This window comes from Anoplopoma fimbria, chromosome 11 (assembly GCF_027596085.1).
Source record: "Anoplopoma fimbria isolate UVic2021 breed Golden Eagle Sablefish chromosome 11, Afim_UVic_2022, whole genome shotgun sequence".
Taxonomy (NCBI): Eukaryota; Metazoa; Chordata; class Actinopteri; order Perciformes; family Anoplopomatidae; genus Anoplopoma; species Anoplopoma fimbria.
In genome coordinates, this window is record NC_072459.1 from 22,013,914 (window position 1) to 22,036,329 (window position 22,416).

At 41.4% G+C, this 22,416-nt stretch overlaps 1 protein-coding gene across 2 annotated transcripts; it reads left to right on the top strand.

Moving 5' to 3' along the window:
• The first annotated feature begins 134 nt into the window (after positions 1-134).
• Positions 135-21,827, top strand: brsk1b (BR serine/threonine kinase 1b). Of its 2 annotated transcripts, none has more exons than XM_054607914.1 (20): positions 135-222; positions 512-606; positions 4,159-4,244; positions 4,552-4,692; positions 6,474-6,590; positions 7,407-7,440; positions 7,543-7,611; positions 8,516-8,662; positions 11,010-11,041; positions 11,787-11,951; positions 13,894-13,991; positions 14,131-14,281; positions 14,487-14,547; positions 16,505-17,111; positions 17,502-17,550; positions 19,095-19,218; positions 19,355-19,456; positions 20,279-20,387; positions 21,415-21,504; positions 21,610-21,827. In XM_054607914.1, the coding sequence occupies exons 1-20, from the start codon at positions 135-137 to the stop codon at positions 21,825-21,827; spliced, it is 2,583 nt and encodes an 860-aa protein (XP_054463889.1). The 2 variants fall into 2 exon arrangements, with proteins under 2 accessions (XP_054463889.1, XP_054463887.1); XM_054607912.1 differs by having other exon boundaries at positions 21,415-21,501; positions 21,598-21,827.
• Positions 21,828-22,416: the final 589 nt, after the last annotated feature.

Genomic DNA, 22,416 nt, shown 5'->3' on the forward strand with positions numbered 1-22,416 from the left:
GGGAGTAGCCTGCAGGGCCCCGGCGTTAGGATCACGACCAGTCAGTCCTGGGATGTGCGTGACACAGGAGCCGTCTTAATCCGCCTTATAACAGGAGTGTAAAAAAAATAAATTGGACCCCCTCTTGTGGAAAGATGAGCAGCAAGGAGCTGACGGTGGGCCCGTCCAACCAGTATGTGGGGCCCTACCGGCTGGAGAAGACCCTTGGGAAGGGACAGACAGGTAGGGGGGGGCTTTGGGTCTTCTTGTGGCAGGGTGAACAGCTGATCCAGCATTCAGAATCACCCCAGCCTCATTTATTCTGATACAATCTCATAAAGGACCTCATTAAATTCATCACATGATGTATTTTCTTTAATATATCCTGTCTTTTTGTGAGCCGAGTATGGCCAATGTGTGTGACAATGTCAGTAAAGCTATTTTTGAATTATTAATGATGTGCCTCCCTTCCTGTTTTCACACTGCATGATGACTTGAGATTTGAGATTGTGTCTCTGTTTGTGTCCCTCAGGGCTGGTGAAGTTGGGCGTCCACTGCATCACGGGACAGAAGGTGGCCATCAAGATTGTCAACAGAGAGAAACTCTCCGAATCGGTCCTAATGAAGGTACGCCGTGCTCGTGTTTGACCTCAGAGCCACGACAAGGAGTATTGTCTCGGTGGCCACAAAGCTCAGAATCGTGCCAGTTAGCTATCTTCGGCCTGCAGAAATAGCAACAGAAATGTATTTTTATTTTAGTCAAGAAAAGACCTGTCTGCGTGTTGCAACGTGGAAGCTGCCGAGTGTGTGGGCACACTGCTCCTGTGCACCGAACAATGGAGATGATTCCATTCTGCTAATTAAGCCCTCTGATGGAAGCTACATACTGCTGCTTAAAACTGAAAAAAAATTAAAAAAGCTGTTCCACACTAGCGTTTCTAATTTGGCCGTCTAGTTTCTCTTTTCTAAAGGTTGCACCTGGGAAAACTTTGGGCACAAGGAAGGTCTGAGTCATGGTGTCGTATGTTGTAGTATTTAACCTTAACGTAACCTTTATCCAGCCAGGATGATCCCATTGAGTTTTTGTAGCTCATTTGCAAGGTGGGGTTCAGGCCAAGATGGCAGTGTAAAAGTTTCCCCACTTAAAAACCACAAATAAAAGATTTAAAAAAATAAAACTGCAGAAAGTAACATGGAAACATGAAAAAGTTTCACTTGAATGTACATCACACGTAAAACAAACACATTGCACCAACAAAATAATTGTCTTTCAGTGTCAGGGCAAGTTCATTCGGTGCTCAAATGATCCTTAATCTGGTTTTTCAAATCCTGAATGTTTATGAAATAATCTTGTTGAAAATGTCTCCGTAGTTTACGTCAAGATGAGGGGGCAAAGACTTTAAAAACGCTTTTACCAAAAACAATACGGTCCCTAGGAATGGTGGTTGCAGCTACTGAATTTTTGGCAAAAATTAACCATCGTTCCATTCTATGGTTTTATACAGAAAACAGACCAACTCACTCAGACGGACTGCAATGATGTGTGGGAAAACCCAGAATTAGAGACAAATCGTAACGCAGCGTTATACACTGAATGTTTTATTTTCAAAGAGGATTAACTTTTACATGCACAAATCCTAGACTCTTAAAAACACTGGTTTAAGTATTATCTAGACAAATGTTTGTGTTTTTGTTTCTTTCGTTAGCCAGATGACAAATGCAGGGAATGTCAGTCTTTAGCACCAGAGACAAAACCTTCAGCCACTGGAAATGCCGGTCATCTGGTTTATAGTATACCTCTCAATCTGTATTGCTTTGGAAAGCTGCCCATTGCCTACTCGGGGGTGCTAACTGCCAGTAACTGCATTACCGGGTCAGCTGAAGCACGTTTAACTACAAGTAGCTTTTTTCCTGTCGACACTCCAGACGTGGCTTTTAGCTTCCTGCTCTGAGGCTACAACACGTCACAGAGGCAAAAACCTAACGAGTTTGTAACCATGTTTCTGACAGCTGTTGCCCACGTCTCATCCTCTAATATACTCAGTGTCCACTTTATTAGGTATAGTCTTATAGAAATCGCGATATTATGTTTTGTGATACTGTATCGACTCTCAATGGGCCTTTACGGGCAGAGATACGTGGCAGACGGTGGCTGAGATTGCACAAAAAGTAGTGCCATGTTGTCGGATGTTTCAGGAGCTGTGAAAAATGCAAATCCAACTGTCCTGATTGCATTAAATAATTATGCAAACAGAACAGAATCTGTGGTTAAAAACGTGTTTAACAAAGATGTTATGCATATGGCGTGTGTTCTTTATGACAGTTTTCCTAGAATAAGATTAAAATATCGAAATATATCGCCTTGCTTACAGTTTCGCAAAATATCGCAATATATCGCAATATATCGAACTGTAACCCCTCTATCGTAACCCCTCTATCGTGACACGTATCGTATTGCAAGATTCTTGCCAACACACAACCCTACAGTCTAATGCAATCCAATACAACTGTGCTGTAAACTTTTACGAAGTCTATAAAGATTGTTTTACTCTCATAGAGGTGTTTATTCAATTATTTGTCTGTTACTGAGGTCATAGTTAAAAATAATCTCCCAGAGCTGATTATCATGAGCTGTGTTCATTGTTGGGCCGTTGTATTGGATTTCATTAGACTGCACATGTGTACCTAATAAAGTTGCCACTAAATATTTTGTATCTGTTACAACAGATCATCACAATCCATTTTTTTTTTTTATCAAATGAAACAGAGTCTCATGCAAAGATGTGTATGTACTCAGGGATTGGCTAATAGCTACCAATGGACCAAATAGACTTTAAATTGAATTAAATGAAGGCATTCATCAAAACATTGACACGTTTCAGAGTCCTTCACATCACAATGAGAATGACTTTACCACAAATTTACCATCCAGTAATCAATCGGCCCCATGTGGAGAGCAAACCGATATGCACGTGTGACTGTTTAATAGGTCATACTAAAGACAGCTGCTTGTGCTGAAATGAGAGCAGATAAACTTAGCACACAAATGCAACCAAATAAACAAAAAATGATTCATTCTAAAGGATGGGTTTGAGTCCATCTTAGTCACTCACATGACCTTATGTAAGTTTAAGGGTTATTTTGGTCACTATGGCCATGGTAACACTTGTCCTCTCAATGCGACATTTGTCATCTGATCACGCCAGGACGCATTAACTGTCGTGTCTGTACGCTTGTTGCTTCAAATTAAAAGCAAAAAAACTAAATAAGAGGGGACTTTTAGAGGGAACTAGCGGCGCTTTGTTGTCGGCTATGCTACAACAATTTAAGTCTACTAATACTGCAGGGAGGAAGAGTAATCAGTAAAAATAACGGAGGGATTTTATTGCGAAGAAGTGACATAATGTGCTCTTTTGAAGTTGATATAGCTAAGCAACTTAGCTTAGCGTTAGCGAACGGATGCCTATGTACTCATCTAGCAGACATAGAGCAACATTAGCATTCGTTTGAGGTCAATTTCTCTGCCCAACCTGGATAATGTGAGTCTAATATTCACTGTCTTTTAGCTCCGTTTTTGGTTCCCACCAACTTCTGAGGATATATATCTGGCTCTTTAGCCGCTAAATGCTCCACTGTTTTCACCAGCTAGTTGCTAACTGTGTCTGTCTGATGTTTGCTGCTAAACAGGTAGTTAACAGTGAGTTTTTAGAGTTTCTATTTGCTGTAAAAAATATGTAAATATTTGCTTGCAAAAATATTAATTAGTGCCGCTTCAAGAATAAGTACGTTAGGAGGTATCGGTCTGAGCTAGCTAACTTTACAAAGAATTGATGAGAACAATTCTTTGTTCCTGCCTTTTTTCTACCAATTATCCTTCATACTTTAAAAAACACTCTTCATCAGAGTGCTCACTTGTCTACAACTAAAACGACTTGTTTCTGCTTTTAAATGAACACTTAACAATTTTGACAATAACATTTAATACTGCCTCCCGCTGCTCCACATTTGACCTAACTCTTCTTCCCTCTCTCCCTCTCTCTCTCTCTCTCTTTACCTTCCTTCATGTTTACCTTCCTCTTCCTGCTGACATTTCAATCTCTATTCTTTTTTAACCTATCTCCTCTCTCTCCCTCTCTCTTGACCTTTTTCCACACGTCTCCCTTCTCTGCCTCCATCCAGGTGGAGAGAGAAATAGCTATTCTTAAACTAATAGAGCACCCTCACGTTCTGAAGCTGCATGACGTCTATGAGAATAACAAATACCTGTGAGTATCTCTTTATCTTTCTCCTTGCCGATGACTGCCTTTCTTTTTTTTGTTTCGTTTTTTAATCTTCCCTCTGGATCTGCGCCAGAGAAGGAACAACCTTGAATTTGAAAGGGAAAAGAGGTTCTGTAAGACAAAACTGAGATAAATAACCGCATGACATGGGCGATATAGAGGGTTGTGGGTGTTTGTTTGAGTTTTTATGTATGGAGGAAGCATCCATGGCTTGAGTGCATGAATTCTAACATGCTCCCCTGTCCTCACCTGTTTTTATTGTCTGACTTTTCCGACCTCCTGACCCCCCCAGGTACCTGGTTTTGGAGCATGTGTCCGGTGGAGAATTATTCGACTACCTGGTGAAGAAGGGCAGGCTGACCCCGAAAGAGGCCAGGAAGTTCTTCAGACAAATCATCTCCGCCCTTGACTTCTGCCACAGTCACTCCATATGGTCAGTGAGAGGCTGATGACCTTAAGGCCTGACCTTTTTCATTGTTGTATCGTTTCCAGTTTTGTCTCTCAAACTTTCGTCACTGATTTTCGGTGTTGAGTCAAAGTCTGTTCCCCTATCGTTTTGTGTTTCCTCTTACCTTAAAATATGCCAAAATGTATTGTTGACCCTGACCAGTATTTTTCCGCGATCTTAACCTCAACCCAAACCCCTCACCTAATACCAACAAGCTATCTCTGCAATGACTATCCATAACCAAACCTAAGACCTAACTCCTACTGTGCAAAGGGCCTGTGTAGGAAACTCTGTTTATTGGAATGGGAAACACTATTCAAGGGGGCCTATGGTAGTGTGAAGGGCCCCACCTGCCAAACAGCTGGAGACCTATCTGCCTCCTTCACTATTAACTGTCCTATAAATGGCAAAAAATAGACATATATACATATATGTTTTCTATAGTAGAAAGTCCTGACCTCTTGATCAGGTCACACAGTCTACTATGGATTAGAACTATAAAGTTGGAAACACACGTCCACGTTTATGAGGTGGTCATGTGACCCAAAACTGGTGGGGTTCTATGAGGTACTCATCGATAGTCAATGTTACTATTAGTTACTGCAGAGAAGCAAAGCAATGAGCTGCTGTGGAATGGGTGCAGCAGCAAACTGTATTTTAGCCACCTAAAAATAATCAATATCAGTTTAAGTGTACGCTATATTTAGAATATAATCACCAGTTCACCTTGCCGTTAGACAGCAATACAGTTTGTGTTTCCGACAGGAAACTTAAGCTGTTACCTATGCTCTCCAACGCAGCCAGACTCCAATGAAAATACAGTATTTTTACCTTGTAGAATACAAGAGTTACTGGTCTACTGCTGCCTTGATCAGTTAGTTTGTGTTATTGTGTTGCTTTGATGAATCTAACCTAACCCTTTGACACTAAAGTTACACAATGACAGAAGCTAACTAACTAACCGCTCGAGGTAGCTTTAGACCAGCAACTTCTGTGTTCTGCAAAGTAAAATTACTGTTTTTGCAATGGAGTCTGGTAGTTTTTTTATGAGAGCATAGATTTATATGAGGGCTTCAGTTCCCTATGGAAAAGAGCTGTCTCACTGTAAGAGGACAATATTCTAAATATAGCAAATACTTAAACTGATATAGATTTGTTTTAGGTGGCTTGAACAGCAGTACGTGGCTTTGCTTCCCTGCTGGTACTACTGTTTGTTTCTCTAAACTGGGGCTGTAACGACCACCATCTACTGTAGGCAATACACTGACTATGGACAACTATCCAAACTATCCCCTCAACTAGTTTAAAACTAGCTCAACCAGCATACTTTGTGTTAAAGAAGACAGGAGATTGTCTCTGTGGTGAAAAAATGCACTGATGTTCTTTATTCCTTTTGTTGACTCATTCTTGTGTTACTATGCATAAGCCCTAACAGAAGATCAGTGAAATATGTAAAACCATTAGCGTCATCCACATGTGCATTCATGTGCGTACTTGTGCGTGTGTGTATCTTGTGCAGTGATCTGCACTGTAGATCATTATGCTTTAATAAACAGTGGAACTCCCTTTTTATATAAATATTTACATATCATGTGAAAGTCTACTAAGTGTACAAACAAGGTTAGCTGTAGCTGCTGTTTATGGTCTGGAAAAAGAGTTTCCTTAAATGTGTGTGTGTGTGTGTGTGTGTGTGTGTGTGTGTGTGTGTGTGTGTGTGTGTGTGTGTGTGTGTGTGTGTGTGTGTGTGTGTGTGTGTGTGTGTCCAGTCACAGAGACCTGAAGCCAGAGAATCTTCTCCTGGATGAGAAGAATAACATCAGGATAGCAGACTTCGGCATGGCCTCGCTACAAGTCGGAGACAGCTTGTTGGAAACCAGTTGTGGGTGAGTACTGGGTTAGATAGATGGGCTAAACTTAGCTTGAATTCATACCGGCCATATGGGCCTATATACAGTCATACCAAGACTGTATATAGGAAGTGGACGTAGTCACCATGACATCACCCATTGGTTTGTGGAGTCCCGTTTTGAAACCTTGAGTTTGGCATTTTGGCCGTTTCCATATTGTTTTTTTGGGCGTCGCCATATTGGTTTTTCGCAAACAGAGGGGACACAAGAGGGTGGAACTCAGTACAACAAAACGCAGAATTTTTCAATGACCAAAATGCTACAAGTAACTTTCATGAACTGATAACACACTGTGAAAGAGTTGAAGTTCTCAGACGGAAACACAGACAACTCCCACACCGGACAATAGTGTGGTGACAACCTGTCAATCACAAAGTAGCCACGCCCTAAATCTTACCCTGTTCTATGCTCTCGTTTACTCTTAATGGGACCATAATATACTAAATGAACATCATGCTGTACAAGTCATCTTGTTCCAAGTCCTTTTGAAGAAGAATCTGAACAAGCATTTGAGAGCATTAACTCATGTTTAAAGTGTTTCCTGAGGTAATAAATCAAGTGAGAAGTAGGCCCCCTGATGGCCATCAGAAAGAATGCAAGTTTAACGTGCATTTACCAAATAAAATTATTAAGAGATCGTAGCTTTCGCCTGGATTCATCTACTCAGTCCATTCAATGAATAAAAGAGCAGGGTCTCTCAGTTATTCACCAAATCAGCACCTGCGTCCTTTATCTGCATGCATTGTTGTATCTGGTGAAATCATTTAATAATAGCCTCTTCTTTCTTTACAGATCCCCACATTATGCTTGCCCAGAGGTCATACGGGTTAGTTACTTTGCTCTCAGTGTGTTAGTGTGTGTGTATTTGTGTGTGTGTGAGTGTGCGTGTCCATGTCTAAGCTTCCCTGTCCATGCATTTGTGTTTCAGGGGGAGAAGTATGATGGTCGCAGAGCCGATGTTTGGAGCTGTGGAGTCATCCTCTTTGCTCTTCTTGTGGTAAGAAGACTCTTTTGTTCTGTTTCCTTTCTTTATTTTTCCAGAATGTTTCTCTCTGCCCTTTGAAGCCAGACAGTCAGCGTATCAGCATTAAATCTTAAAGGTACCCTGTGGAGATTTTGACAGCTATTGGCAGCCCCGAGCAATGTTGTGATGAGCTGGTCACCATTTTGTTTATATCTTGTACATCCTACTAGCAAGGCAGTGGGATGCACAAGTACGTGGGTGACGCGACTTTTCCACCGAATGACAGTTGGTGACGGTAACCTGCCAAGAAATGCAGCATCGCGCCAGCTAAAAGCAGGAAGAAAAAGACAAGGATGGAGATTAAAAAAAAGCCTTAAATGTACATCGATGCCTTTTTTGTGAGAAACATAACACAAAGACATAGCTGTATTTGTCTACAAGAACACTCAGCAGGGTGCCTTTAAAGGAAAGGTTCGACAGAGGTGACAAAATACGCCTACCGGCACATCTCAAGCTCCTAAATTCACACAATATATCTTTGTTTAGTCCAAAAATGTAGTACATAGCCAACCCATAAAAAAACCTTTCATTTTACAGTTCCGTTACTGTATGGATTAAAAAAATATCCTATAGCATTAATTATTGAGTTTAATAGGTGCTTGTAGGCAGTTTTTGTTAACTTTTTGCTAGGCAGGCTTTCAGGCATAATGCTAAGCTAAGCTTATCGGCTGCTATGGTAGGAAAACAATTTTTTTACAATGTATATTTGTGTATTACACAAAATGTTGAACTATTCCTTTAACTATGCTGAGTGTAACACGTTTTGGTGCCACTTCCAAAAATGCGTGCTTCAAAAACTATTTCATCTCTTTGTATCCCTCTCATCCTACTTTCTGGTCTTTTTTGTCTCTCTCCATCTTCTCCCATCCCTTTCCAGGGTGCCTTGCCCTTTGACCATGATAACCTGCGGCAACTTCTAGAGAAAGTGAAAAGCGGGGTATTCCACATGCCCCACTTTATACCTCCCGACTGTCAAGCTTTGCTAAAAGGAATGATAGAAGTCAACCCTGACAAGAGACTCACGGTGAGCGGGGAGGGACCATGGGGCTTGGACACGGAGAGTACGAAATATAAATAATATATAATATATATATATATAAGAAATATTACTTGCCGTCTAGAAATGAGAAGCCTGCCTCTGCTTGAAATAAAAATAATATGAATAAGCATTTTGAATGTTAAATCTGCTGCTACTCTCATTCTGAACTGCATATTAATAAAGAAAGGTGCCTTATTAAGGAAGGCAGGGCTTAGCAATTAGCAGTCACATTGCACCATAGCCGTTTCAAACCAGACATTTAAGAGGGGGAGAGGAAAGAAATAAACCAGCCCCAGGCTTTGCTTCAAAATGTGACAGAAATGGTCGCTGACACCGGACCTTAAAGTGGGAGGAGGAAGGTGATAAGAAAAGAGCAGAGGAATTGGCCTTGGGTATTGCTTAAAGGCAAGAGTGGAGTCGGCCATGACAGGAAAGAGTTTTTATTTCTGTCTTCAAAGGGAAGTTAGCAGTTTATTTAGAGACGAGACTCACTGAAACCGAGATGTATGGAGGAAGAGAGGCATAAATATATGCATGTATGACACAATATGAGTTAATGGATGGATCAAATGGCTGTAGGCAAAGATGGAGGCACTCAGGGTGAAAGGGGGCGAGGACCTCTCTTCTTATTCACCTGAATGCCATCTTTCTTTTCTGAAAGCAAGGCTTGAAAAGAGACTGGCAGTTCAGAAGCAGATAGAGGGAAGAGGGTGAATGAATGAATGATCAAGCGAATGGACCCCTGGAAAAATTCCACCGCGTTCAGTTTAGAAAGAGAAGTTGGGATAAAGCAGGCGTGTGGAGTGCAGAGGAATCCATGCTTCGGAGGCCGAGAGGTGCAGACAACTGTGATAATGTGGTTTGCAGAGACTGCTGACGGAGAGAAAGCCTGGTCATTTAGTCATTCAGCTACAACAGAGCAGATTTAATCAAAGCTGTGGCTTCGTCTGACGAGCTGTTGATTAATGGAGCCTGAAACCAGGTCAGACCGTCTCTCTCTCTCTGTCTGCTAGTTGCCTCCATGGAAAACCAACCAACACGCAAGGAGACGGATTTCAATCCAGCTCAAAAGTATATCTGCAGCTAGCAGGCTGAACATTAGGAGCCCACAAATCTTTTTTTTGCCTTTTTCAACATATTCATATGAGTTAGGAAACGGGAAGTGTCTCCTCTGTGCTGCATACAGTACTTTATAACCGTGTTAACAAATGCAAAGCTCTCACTGCATACAGCTGCTTGCTATTTTCCTTTCAGCATAGAGCATTCACAGCAGGCCCACTTTTTGCAGGCTTGCAGAACTGCAGCTGCTCCATTACTCTAAGAGATACAGTGCAGTATTGATGCGATGGCGACCACTGTATGCAGGGATGACATATTTTTTGTAGGCCAACCCTGGAAGTTAGAATCGCCCTGGTTCCATGGACAAAAAGCCAATGGGATATTTCCATTGGATTTAGGATTATTGCATTACTTTATGTTTAATGACAAAACGTTAAAATCTCTAAAGCTTGTGTTAACCAGAGATCTTATTTTAGGAATCTAACCAGAAACCCGTTGACTTAGATTCCAGAAACCAGAGGTGCAAAAATGCTCATACATTTTTGGGTTTTATGACTCACTCCTGTGGCACTCTAAGAATGGCTGGACTTATCAGGTCATTAATGCAGATACAATAGTCTACAGCCACTCTAGCGTCCTGAGGCTGTACCTGAACTAAATACTAACATCAGTAGGCTAACTGCTGATCAGCAAGTGTGATGTTTACCATGTTCACCATCCTGTTCTGGTGCATAGGTGCTAATTAGCAATAAAGAAAATACTGAGGCTGATAGGAGTGTCTTTAGTTATGCAGGTATTTGGTTATAAACTGAAGTGTTAGACAAAATTAACTTTATACCCGATGATGATCTGATAAAAAGTAACGTTATTACAATTGCTACGACTATCTGCACCAAATTTCATCAATGCATTCAGTATTTGTTGAGATATTTCAGTCCGGATCAAAGGGATGGACCAGCCATCCATAGAGCCATGCTGCTAGCAATCAGGGTTCATGGGACACGAGACAGGTGCATTCATGAAATACATTTATTACTTTCTGACCATCACTGCGCAAGATAGAAGCTAAGCATTATGAGTGAAGGTACAATCCTGACCTGGTAGCTTTAGACTGGTTTAATCATGAGGTATTTTACATAGATCCCAGTTTTCGTTTGGACAGCAGATGCTTTATCTCTGTTTATATATAATTGTAGGGTTAAATTAGCTGTAAAAACGGGAAACTATGTTTTGATCAATGCTGTAATATTGTCTTCTATTTTTTTGATTACAGCTAGAAGCAATACAGAAACACCCCTGGTACCAGTAAGTAATGTTTCTTACTTGTTTCTTACTTCCTCTGCATTTTCCCTGTTCCCTTCATTACCAAAGCCCCTATCGTTGGTACTAAAGTCTGTAATTTCACACCTTCACTCTTCTCTTCTTATTGTTGGTCAGACAATATTTTAAAATACAACATATCTCATACAATTCTGTACATACACTGTGCTGCTAAGACCTTTGTTTTACATTTTACATTGTCAGGCTACTCCAGGCATACTAGCATTTTATATGTTCACTATAATCACTAAAAGTAAGTTAAATATACAGTATATATTGTAATATAAATATAGTCTTGGGTTAATCCTTAATATGACCTACATTGCTTTTGAAATAACAACCTCCGTCTGCCCAAAATATTTACCATTTTCTTAGCATTCGACAGTTTGGGTTTTTAAAAGGCAATCCTTTTACCAAAATATTACTACTACAGTGACTTAACTATTTGGCAATTATTGAGCTGTTATGGCCATGATGAAAGCACTGAGTTTGAAAAGTTTCCTCCAAGAAAAAAATTGAAATCTCCCAATGAAAATTCTGGGAAGAAAAAATGCAGGAAGCAATGTAACACACTACTCCAGGGCCCAGGCTGATGTATCGTCAAACCACCATTATATCCGACTGTAAAAAGTTCTCCCTCGTTGCTTATCACTGCTTGCTGTTACTTTGAGATGTTTCTGACGTTTGTAATTGCACTCACTAACTACATACGCTGACTTTTTCCAATCAGGGGTGGCCGTAATGAGCCTTGCCCAGAGCAGCCGCCGCCTCGCCGTGTGTGTGTGAAGAGGATCCTGTCCTTAACAGACCTGGACCCTGATGTCCTGGAAAGCATGTACTCCTTAGGGTGCTTCAGAGACCGGGTCAAACTCACACAGGACCTTACAAGTGAGGAGTGAGTAAATATAACCCATCAAACATTTCCACTTTGAATGGATGGCAATACATCGTTGTGAACCAGTGTTGAGAGGTGTATGTTGGAATTTATGACAGGAAGAACATTAATCAAACTGTTTTATAAATCTGTTTTAATTCCAACTGCATAATATATTAATATGAATTATGAATTGATGAAAGAATTAAATTATTTTAAATATAAATCTGTATCCCCACTGCAAGTGTTGGCAATCATTAGACAAGTAAAACAAATATGTCAAGTCTCAAAGAGGTCAACATTTGTAGGTGTGCTTCCTACTCCTGAAATACAGCAGCTTACTCACTGGATCTATGTGTTAAACTATGACGCTCTACGTGGCGGGAGTTATGGCGAGAGTAAAGGACGAAGTAAGATTTAGAAGTATAAAGAGTAATATCGTCTGCGTGGGGTAGAGGGTCTGGTTGGTCAGTTGGGTCACAAAACAAAGACATTTCACTCAGGAGATTCCTGTTCCTGTACTGTGTGAAACCAAAAGTCAATGTTTACCTAATTTAAATGATATAGCGTTACTACATCGCATATGTTACGTAGCCTTAACTACGTAGTTGTTTGAAGCGTAGGGCCACTGACCAAGCTGCCGTATTTGACGAGTTGGGAGGGAGAACGTGTTGGCTTGCATGCATGCTGAAAACAAAAATGCATTATTGTGTGTGTAGTAACTTTAATTTCTCTCTCACAATCTCTCTCTGTCTCTTTCTATCATTTACTTTTTTGTCTCATTGTGGCCAGTCAATTACTTACATCATTTATCTGCCTGACATTGCAGGAACAAGAGCAGCAATGTCAACAAGGGCTCTTTGATCTCTCCGTCCACCCGTCCGTTGTGTCCTCCTTCTCTGATGAGGTCTCGCACTACCCATAATAGCAGTAGCTGTTGTGGGTAGGGAGACACAAAAGGTTATAAGCGTCTTTCAGCACATTGTTTTGGTTTTCTGGTCGGCAACTTTAGTGTTTTGACTGAGTCTCACAGTTCTCATCATACCCTTCAGCCAGAGAGTAGGCAGCCATTTTCAGTGAAAAGACTCTGATAAACCCACTGTAAACTGCCGACCAGAACAAAACAGCAGACAGACAAATTTGGCAACTAACTGGTGAACAAAGTGGAGCATTTAGCAGATAACGAGTCAGAAAATCCCTGTATGAATTATTAGAAACTAAAATCAGAGCTAAAAGGAGTGTAATTATTTGACTAACATTTTCAAGAAACAAAACTCCAAATTAATTCTAATGTTTTTCCGTAGTTGCTGGATGTGTAACTAAGCAACTGATTGGTAACATGTAACTTTTTAAGGATTCGTGCCCTGCCCCCAAGTGACTGTCGTTAACAGTAGCAACAGATATTTTGCTAAATTAGCTTGCGGGCTAAATAGCTGACAAAAAAAAATAGGCCAACTGGGATTTTTTTTTAAACTCAACCTGAAACTTTGAATCACTTCAAAAGAATGTCTAGGTTAAGTGTTACACAATATAAATTAAATATTGCTTATGATACAATCTTTAAACCCATCGGCTACGGCCCGGAGATGATTCAGCCTCTACAACGGCCAGACATCTTTGACTGGTCTGTTTCATAAGTAGTTTACACTCAGTTAACAATACTTTATTATTATTTTCGCTAATAATAAGTTGAGTCATGTCAGACGATAGCCAATTTGTTTCGAAATTGAATTTCGACTAATGCCTTCCAAAAATGATGCATTCATATGCAGATATGTGTTTTTAGAGATACTTTTGATATGACCTGACATGACCATCTCACTTAAAATATTTTTTGTCATTATTCACATGTGACGAAGCCTCTGGTTTTCCTGTATTTGCCGGTACCATCGGCAAAAAGCTTTCTGTGTCTCCTCTCATTCTGACCTTCGGTTTCTCCGTCACTCTGCATCTTGTTCTGCAGGGAGAACCAGGAGAAGATGATCTACTACCTCCTGTTGGACAGGAAGGAGCGATACCCCAGCTGTGAAGATGAGGATCTGCCGCCCAGAAACGAACTTGGTGAGAACACTTGCTCCTATTGACGGTCTATGCACGAACAACAAGTCAAAAAGCTTTACTTTTCGCCTGAATTGTGCTTTTACCATTGAAAATCCAGTTGATTTAAAAAAAGATGAAATTCATATTTCTGTCCTCCAAGACCCGCCAAGGAAACGCGTGGACTCCCCCATGCTGACACGTCATGGTCGCTGTCGTCCTGAGAGGAAGAGCCTAGAGGTCCTCAGTGTAACAGACCAGGGGTCTCCCACCCCACCTCGCAGGGCCCTGGACACTAATGCACACAGCCAGAGGTCAGAACCAGCACTGACATATCATGACATTATTTTTAACTGATGGAAATTTTGGACAGCCAAGTTAATATCGTAATTATACGTGGGAATATACTCAATAACGAACTCAACCTTTAAGCAGAACTGCTGAATTTATTTTTTATTGTTGCACGTAAAAGTCCCATTTGCTTTGATGACTCTTGGTGTTTTTTTCTGTCTCAAAAAGGTCTCGTTCAGTCAGTGGAGCGTCCACAGGTCTGTCCTCCAGTCCTCTCAGCAGTCCCAGGGTAAGAACTTCACTCTACTCTATTTGACTCTCTTAGTCTGTGTTATAGACCTATTCACTGCCTCTGACCTAGCTGCCTTAAAACAAGGTCTGACCTGCTGTCTGGAGACACAAAGTTCAACCTTTTTTGAGGTTTTTTTAGACTCAAAAAGAAAAGTTTTAGTTTTTAACCCACAAGTTTACACTTTAATCAACCATGCTTATGTCACACAGCTACATGGCTGAGTCTCCCAAACAGACTCCCATTTTAATCTCCCCCATGCCTATAACGATCCTGTCCTGGTCTGTGAAATGTTTCGTTCTGTACTTTACGTCACATAAAATAAGCAGGGAAATTTACAGGATTACAGCAGCAAAGAGGATAGTGCAAAACAAGAGACATAGTAAATAAAACAAATAAAAACATAATCTGAGTAAATGATTACACTCATGAGAGTGGGGGATTGGCACTGAAAGCTGCACTAATGTGCACAGTTTGCATCATTATCTAACGTCTAGCTTGAAATATTGAACTTTGCAGCAACAGTGTGAAAATCATTTCTACATATATGATGATCTCTTTGTGTTCAGTTTCAGACATTCTAATGAGCAAAAGGAACACGTTTATATAATTATTTGCTTATCATAGATATTATTGCTTTTGTTTACAAGCAGTTAAAGGAACAGTTTGACATTCTGGCAAGTGAGCTCATTCCTTTTTTGCCAAGAGTGAGATGAGAAGATCAATACCACTCTCATGTCTGTGTGAAAAGCTATTGGTCAGCAGTTGGTTAGCTTAGCTTAGCACAAAGACAGGAAACAGGGGGAAGCAGCTAGCCCCAGCCTCGCTCTGTCCAAAGGTTATAAAATTGCTCCACCAGCACTTCTAATTTACTGACATAGGTTATATCACCATAACAACTTATAACAGTTGCCATTGTCTTTTGTTCTAGTCAAATGACCACGGAAAACAGTTCAATGTCCGTTCTCCTACTATTTAATTGATATAGTGTGTGCATACAGTAAGGTGCATTTGTCAGAGACTGGTGTTATAGTCAATACAGACTCTCCCTGCCATATTCGAAGGATAAAGGTTGTCTTATTCTCTTATTGTCAACAAAATCAGTTAAAAAAACAAAACCAACAATGAAGTGATTGTACTTCTTAAGTTTTTGTGTGTATCCTAAGTATAAAGTGTAAACACAACACTGAGCCACACTGTTGCACTGGGTGATATGTTCCTTTATTGCCATGGACGTGGGCACTGTGGTTTTATTTTAAATCAATCCCACATACATCATCCTGATGCTGTTAAGCAAAAATAGTTCAAAGCATATCAAATGTGTATTCATCCACAGCTGAAAATAGTCCCTGATGAAAATTCAATATGTCCTACTGTCTGAGGGTTATTTGATAAAAATGCTGAGCCTTGAAACTAAACAGATCCACCTATGTTATGGACCAGTGGGAGTTGAGTTTGGTCTTTTCTTTGTTATGTGTTTCGGACTAAAGCTGTTTCATATCTGTCTTTTCAGGCTTTTTCTTTTTCTAGCGCAGTATATAGAGACCATATATATATTATCAGCAGCTTCAATATAGAAATATCAGTTTAGGCCATCAACTGCACAAAAACCAAATTTCCTGTGATGCTGTTTTTTTTTCTCTGCTAACTCTCGCTCAGACTATCACTGCTAGCTATGCCAGCCTTTTCCATCACACTGTCACATTCTGAGTCATACACATTCCCATTTCATAGACACCATGCCACCTCATACACATGTCTGTGTGCCCACGCTGACATGGACTAAAACACATTCATAGCTATACCCAAGAACAGAGATCCACCAAATCCATCTTCCACCTGATCGTGGCTTGTTGAAGAATCGTTTCCATGAACCATAACTCATGACCATCTCTCTCTCATCTGTCCGTCCCTCTGTCCCTCCTTCTCCCCATCTCTCTCTCTGTCTGCCCATCAGAGCCCGGTCTTCACTTTCAGCCAATCAGAAGTCAACTCTGCTTCCTCCTCCAAAGACCCCAAACCAGGAAGTGGCACCACGTCTCGGCCCACCCGCCCACCACCCGACCCCAAAACACAGACCCTGCCCTCAAAGGGCCCCACCGAGCGGCCCCAGCTCCACTCCATGAAGTCCCTCCCCCTCCAGACCCCACGCTCCCCCTCCCCGTCCCCATCTCCACTGCTCTCCCCCATCCCACGCTTCTTCAACTTCCCCTCTCCATCCGTCTTCAAGTCCAAGAACGTCCACACGTCCTCTAACTCCTCTGCCACCCCTCCCCCTGTGTCGCAGGTCACGCCGCAGGGCTCGCCGCTGCCCACCCCGCTGGGCACGCCCGTGCACCAAATCCACCATCCTTCCTCCACCACCCCTCCCTCTTCCTCCTCCTCGTCCTCCTCTTCCAGGGCGGACGGGGCTGGCGGGGCCTCGCTGTCGCTGACGCCGCCCTCCAGCCCGGGTGGAAGCGGCGGTATGGCCGCCTCCAGCTCCGCCCACTGGAGAACGAGGCTCAACTCGTTCAAAAACAACCTCCTGGGCTCGCCACGCTTCCATCGGCGCAAACTGCAAGGTGAGTTTGAACCAACTCACACAGGATGATGATGGTGTGGATCCTCTCCACTAATTGGTTAAGATAAAACATCCTGAAAACTAGTTTTGCATCTGAATGAGGTATAAAGTAACTCAATCAATGTGAACTTGAGGCTGCGCTAACCATTTAAACAATCTGAGTTAATCTACTCACATCCAAGATAGAATCTATTATTACCAAGGAACGGCCCACGTGCCCCAGCCTGCAGCCTGCGGCTGTGTTGATAAATGTCTGTGTGATAATCTCTAATTAGGGCAATTAGATTAGGGCTTGTCATCAAGATTCACTGCCCCTTTCCCTCTTTTCTTCCTTGCTCTCTCTCTCTCTCTCTCTCTCTCTCTCTCTCTCTTTCTGTTTTCCTTTTTGTAGTCCCCACCTCAGAGGACATGTCCAGTTTGACTCCCGAATCCAGTCCAGAGTAAGTTCACTCAAGTCTCAGTTGGTTTTTCTCTCCCTTTTAAGTGCAATACAACATTACAACAGTTTGCTGGTTGAAAAAACAAACTCACCTCAAGGTCCGTTTATTAGCATTTTAATAGCATTTAATAGCACTGTTTTCCAAAGTGGAGAAATTCAATATCAGTTCGACACCTTGTTTAATTTTCCTGTTCTAAGCGGTATAGAAGCATCGGCTTCGGTCATACTTAAAGGGGACTTATCATTATCATTTTCACGTTCACACCTATATTTTGTGTTTCTATTAGAACATGTTTATATGCTTTATTGTTCCAAAAAACACATTATTTTTCTCATTCCGTCTGTCTGATTATTCCTGTCTTCACCCTCTGTTTGAAACGCACCTTTTAATACCTATCTCTTTAAAGTCAAGATGAAATGAAAGATTACCTCTCAAACCCATTTAGATCACATCCACGCACATATTGTGCATGTAATTAACAATAAATGCAAACAAAATAATCAACTTTCATATATTTTCATATCAAAATCCTGTCATCTTTTCTTCTCGCAAAACTAAATATGAGGTATGCTGACGTAAGCTAGTACCGGCCAATTTCAACCAATAACATCATGACATCCACCCATCAATGAATCTGCATTCTTTAGCAATAAGGGAGCTGTGTGTGGAGCCACCCTCATCTGTAGCTCCGTAACAGGTTACTTTCCCAGCCCGCCCACTTTTGGATTTGATTTAAATCCTTCTTGCAACTGTACACCGGTCAACTATTCTGTTTCACTGGGGAATAATCACAGTAAAGACCCAGAGACTGTATATAAGAAATGGACGCAGTCCCATTTGTTTATGGACTGCTATTTGAAGCTTTGAGTCCAGCATTTTGCTAATTGCCATCTTTGATTTTTTTGCAACCAGTGAACAGAAGTGACCATATTTGGACTGCAATTCACTGTGGTAGAGTCACCGTATGCAACACCCGAAGTGTGTTCCTTATGTCCAGTCTACTTCGTAATTTTGTTTTGATTGCTGTCACTGCAGACAATCCCTAATTTTCGCTAGTTTGTGGGCTTAATTTTTGAGGTAATGTATCACGTGACCGAGACAAGCGTCTTGACATGTGTCAAGAGGCAAACAATCTTGATTTAAAGACTAATTTGGACATAATTTCTTATTGGGAGAGAATCCGGTCATTTTTCAAAATAAAACATCTTTCAGACTTTCCACAAAATGGAAATAATATATTTTTGAGGTAATGTATCACGTGACCGAGACAAGCGTCTTGACATGTGTCAAGAGGCACAGGCGGACATAATTGGGAGAGAATCCGGTCATTTTTCAAAATAAAACATCTTTCAGACTTTCCACAAAATGGAAATAATATATATTATTTATTCTTTCTCTGCGGCCCGGTACCAAATGACCCCCGGGGGTTGGGGACCGCTGCTTTAAATAATCAATTCCTTGACTGAACACTATGTCAGTCATTATGGGCCAGTTAATGCGTGGATTGTGTGAATATAACTAATCTGTCACATGTTCATTTTCAGACTGGCTAAGAAGTCCTGGTTCGGTAACTTCATCAGCCTGGAGAAAGAGGAGCAGATCTTTGTTATGATCCAAGACAAGCCGCTCAGCTCCATCAAGGCCGACATCGTCCACGCCTTTCTCTCAGTGAGTACGGGTCAAACCTAAATAAGCCTTGACAACTTCCGGCATTACTTTATAGTACAATTTGCGGCGTTATAGGCAGAGACTAAATATTTGATCGTTTTCACTGACTGTCACCCTTTTTCTTCTGCCTCTCCAGATCCCCTCCCTCAGCCACAGTGTGGTGTCTCAGAACAGTTTCCGGGCAGAGTACAAGTCCTCAGGCGGCCCCTCTGTCTTCCAGAAGCCTGTCAAGTTCCAAGTATTACTTCATTACTTTATTTTTCCTCTCCATCTTTACAAATGCATGTTGGCTGTCCACGCAGCATTCAAATCCACTGAAGTTTATATCAGATTCTAGTCAACATTTCAGTAAATAGTTTGAGCGTTTAAATGTAGGCATCATATACATGAAGATTCAGTGATTTACTAATCTATTACTGGCATACAATCCAAAGCTTTCAAGCAGCTTTAGCAAAAAATGTAAATTGTATTATGCTAACAAATATACATCCCTGTAGACAAATTATATTTGACTCGATATTGCATGCTTTTTGTGTTCTGCTTTCAATTTAGAGTTAGTTAGGATCACAACTTGGAGCATTTGCTGTACTTTATCCTTAAAGCAGCTATGTGTAGAATTTGAAAATGTCCAACGTTGGTGCCCCCTTGTGGTCTTATTAAAAACCCTACAGATCAGATCCCACGGACACTGAGAGACTGTATTTATTTTTAAAATGTATAACACATTTCAATACTTTTATCAATTATTATGATGTTTTGACTTGGCTCGTACAGATTTTAAAGGTGTGAAGCATTGGAAGATACTCCATGAAATGACATCTTAATATGCAAAAATACCAATTTTCCACTGGGGAAATATTTCTATTGCAGATGAAACTATCAAAAGCGATTTTTGTACTCAAAAAATAAAAACTAAAACATGTTCATAGTTCAAATAACTTCTGGGCTATCATGAAGTACTTTTTTCAAGTTTTCTTTACATTAAGAAATATTTAACAGTCTTTGGTCTTTGTGTGTGAGCATCATGAACCCATAGAGACATGCTCCTTCTCTCCTGTAGGTGGACATCGCGTTCTCCGAGGGAGAGAGGGAGCGAGAGAGGGAACGAGCGGAGAGGGAAGGAAGACGAGAGATGGGCATCTTCAGCGTCACTTTCACTCTAATAACAGGTAGGAGGGTGTGTTTACGTGGATTATAAAAATGAATAGAGCTACACAAAGCTGGAGGTGAAAGACACCTAATTATGTCCCGTGCGTATCTTTCTTATTCTTAATCCAATGATACCTTGCGGCAGATATGGACGCGACTTCTGGTTATTCTGGCGAGCAACCAGTTATTCCCTGGGAAACGGTGACAACATGCCCTTGTTAAATTGTTTCCGCTGCCCACAAAGTGGCTAAATAAATCAGTTATTGGAGGTTTAAAAAGAACAACACTAGCAAATATTTTGCATCATAACTATTCATACCAGCAGCGAACACGCGACAGTTGCAGCACTTTTTAAATAAAAGGTTTGATAGATTTGCGAGGGCAGAGGACCACCAGCATCCAACTGACCAACAGAAGTGTTTGTGTAAAATAAAATATTTGTATAGCCTAAGCTCATGTCATCTATTTTATTTAAATTTAGCAAATAGCTCTGAATGAATTTGAGTTCCTTCTGGTAAACAGTACACGCCGTGTACATATCTTTAGGGATTTTGTTGCGAAATGTAAAAGTAAAGGTAAATTAAAGTTTGCCATCTTGGTTCGGACTGTCGCCTCCGTGTTTATTGTACAATGTAGTATACATTTTAATTATGTCTGTTCCTCACAGTGCGATTGGTTGATGCCTTTATTTACGGTGCAAATGCTCAGAAAAATCGTCAACAAAAACAAGTGAAATTGCTTTATAGCTGCTTAATTCTCATGTTCTGTGTGAAAGCACTAATGGCATAAACAACAACAGAACAACAAACTACAAAAATATATTGACGGGTGAGATTATAATCTCACACAAAAAGAAAACGCCCCTGGTTAAGGCCTTTAAATTATAGACTCTTGTCTTCAAATTCACGCTCATCTGAGTTTTACTGTTTTTTTCTATTTTTATTCTTGAGGCTGAATTTCTGTATCCTGTATTTCAAATTTTATTTTCAAATTTTCCCCGTTTTAGACCTTAAAAAAATGTATAATAAAGAATGCTCTCCCAACCAGGTCCCAGTCGCAGATTCAAGAGAGTGGTGGAAACAATTCAGGCTCAGCTCCTGAGTACTCATGATCAGCCTTCTGTGCAGGCACTGGCTGGTAAGAAGTAAACACACACACACACACACACATTAACTACATGTACCAGTAGTTTAGTAGTTTGTTTCACGTCCTTTCTCCCCGGTTTTACCCCTGGCCCCTCAGACGAGAAGAACGGCCAGCTTTCCCGTCAGCCCAGCACCCCTTCGCGTCAGAACTCCCGGCGTTCCGAGAGCGGATCCGAGAGGGAGCGGGGAGAGAAGGAGCGGGCGGCGGACGCTGGCGGCGGTACCGGGAGCGGGAGCTCCCTGCAAAGGGGGGGCTCAGGGAAGGACAAGACCAGACTCCTCTCGTCAACCAACGGGACGCAGTCCCATCCCTGAAAGGAATGTCGTGGAAGAGGAGCGAGGGGTCATCTGCCTGGCCTTTTTCCTCTTCCTTCCCTCAATCCCTCCCACATTCTTTCCTTCCCTATTTCCTTACCTCCTGCCTTGCTTCCTACCATTATTTCCAAAGCGACGGGACGGAGGACGGGGAAAGTTCTTCCTTTAAAGCTGATCCGGGGATATGATGGAGAATTCCCCACAAATTACCGACTTTAGCAGAAATGCGTACTTGTGGGGGTGGCGGAGGCAGGTTGAGGTGATCTCTAATCAGCCTTCAAGGGCAGTTTCACCCCGGAAAGGGGAGACGTGCCCGAAGACAGGATGTACCACCTGACCAGAGAAATACAGGAAAAGCTCACAGCCAGGGAATCACATTGTCCGCCCGTTTTAACAAATCAATAAAGCACACAACCTTCCCGTCGACCAATCAAGCAACACGGGACTCAAATCCAACAGGAAACCTCCACTAGTCAGTCGAAACGGCACAGGAAGATACTGGCCAATGACAAAAAGGACCGTTAAGTCATTCTCCTTTATCATTTTCTGACCAGATCACATGGTTCATCACCTCAACACCACCTGAACC

Coding starts and splice junctions, on each gene's coding strand:
- brsk1b (XM_054607912.1), top strand. CDS start 135: ATGAGCAGCAAGGAGCTGACGGTGGGCCCGTCCAACCAGTATGTGGGG. Junction 6,591..7,406: donor TTGTTGGAAACCAGTTGTGG/GTGAGTACTGGG, acceptor CTTTCTTTACAG/ATCCCCACATTATGCTTGCC. Junction 7,441..7,542: donor CTTGCCCAGAGGTCATACGG/GTTAGTTACTTT, acceptor TTTGTGTTTCAG/GGGGAGAAGTATGATGGTCG.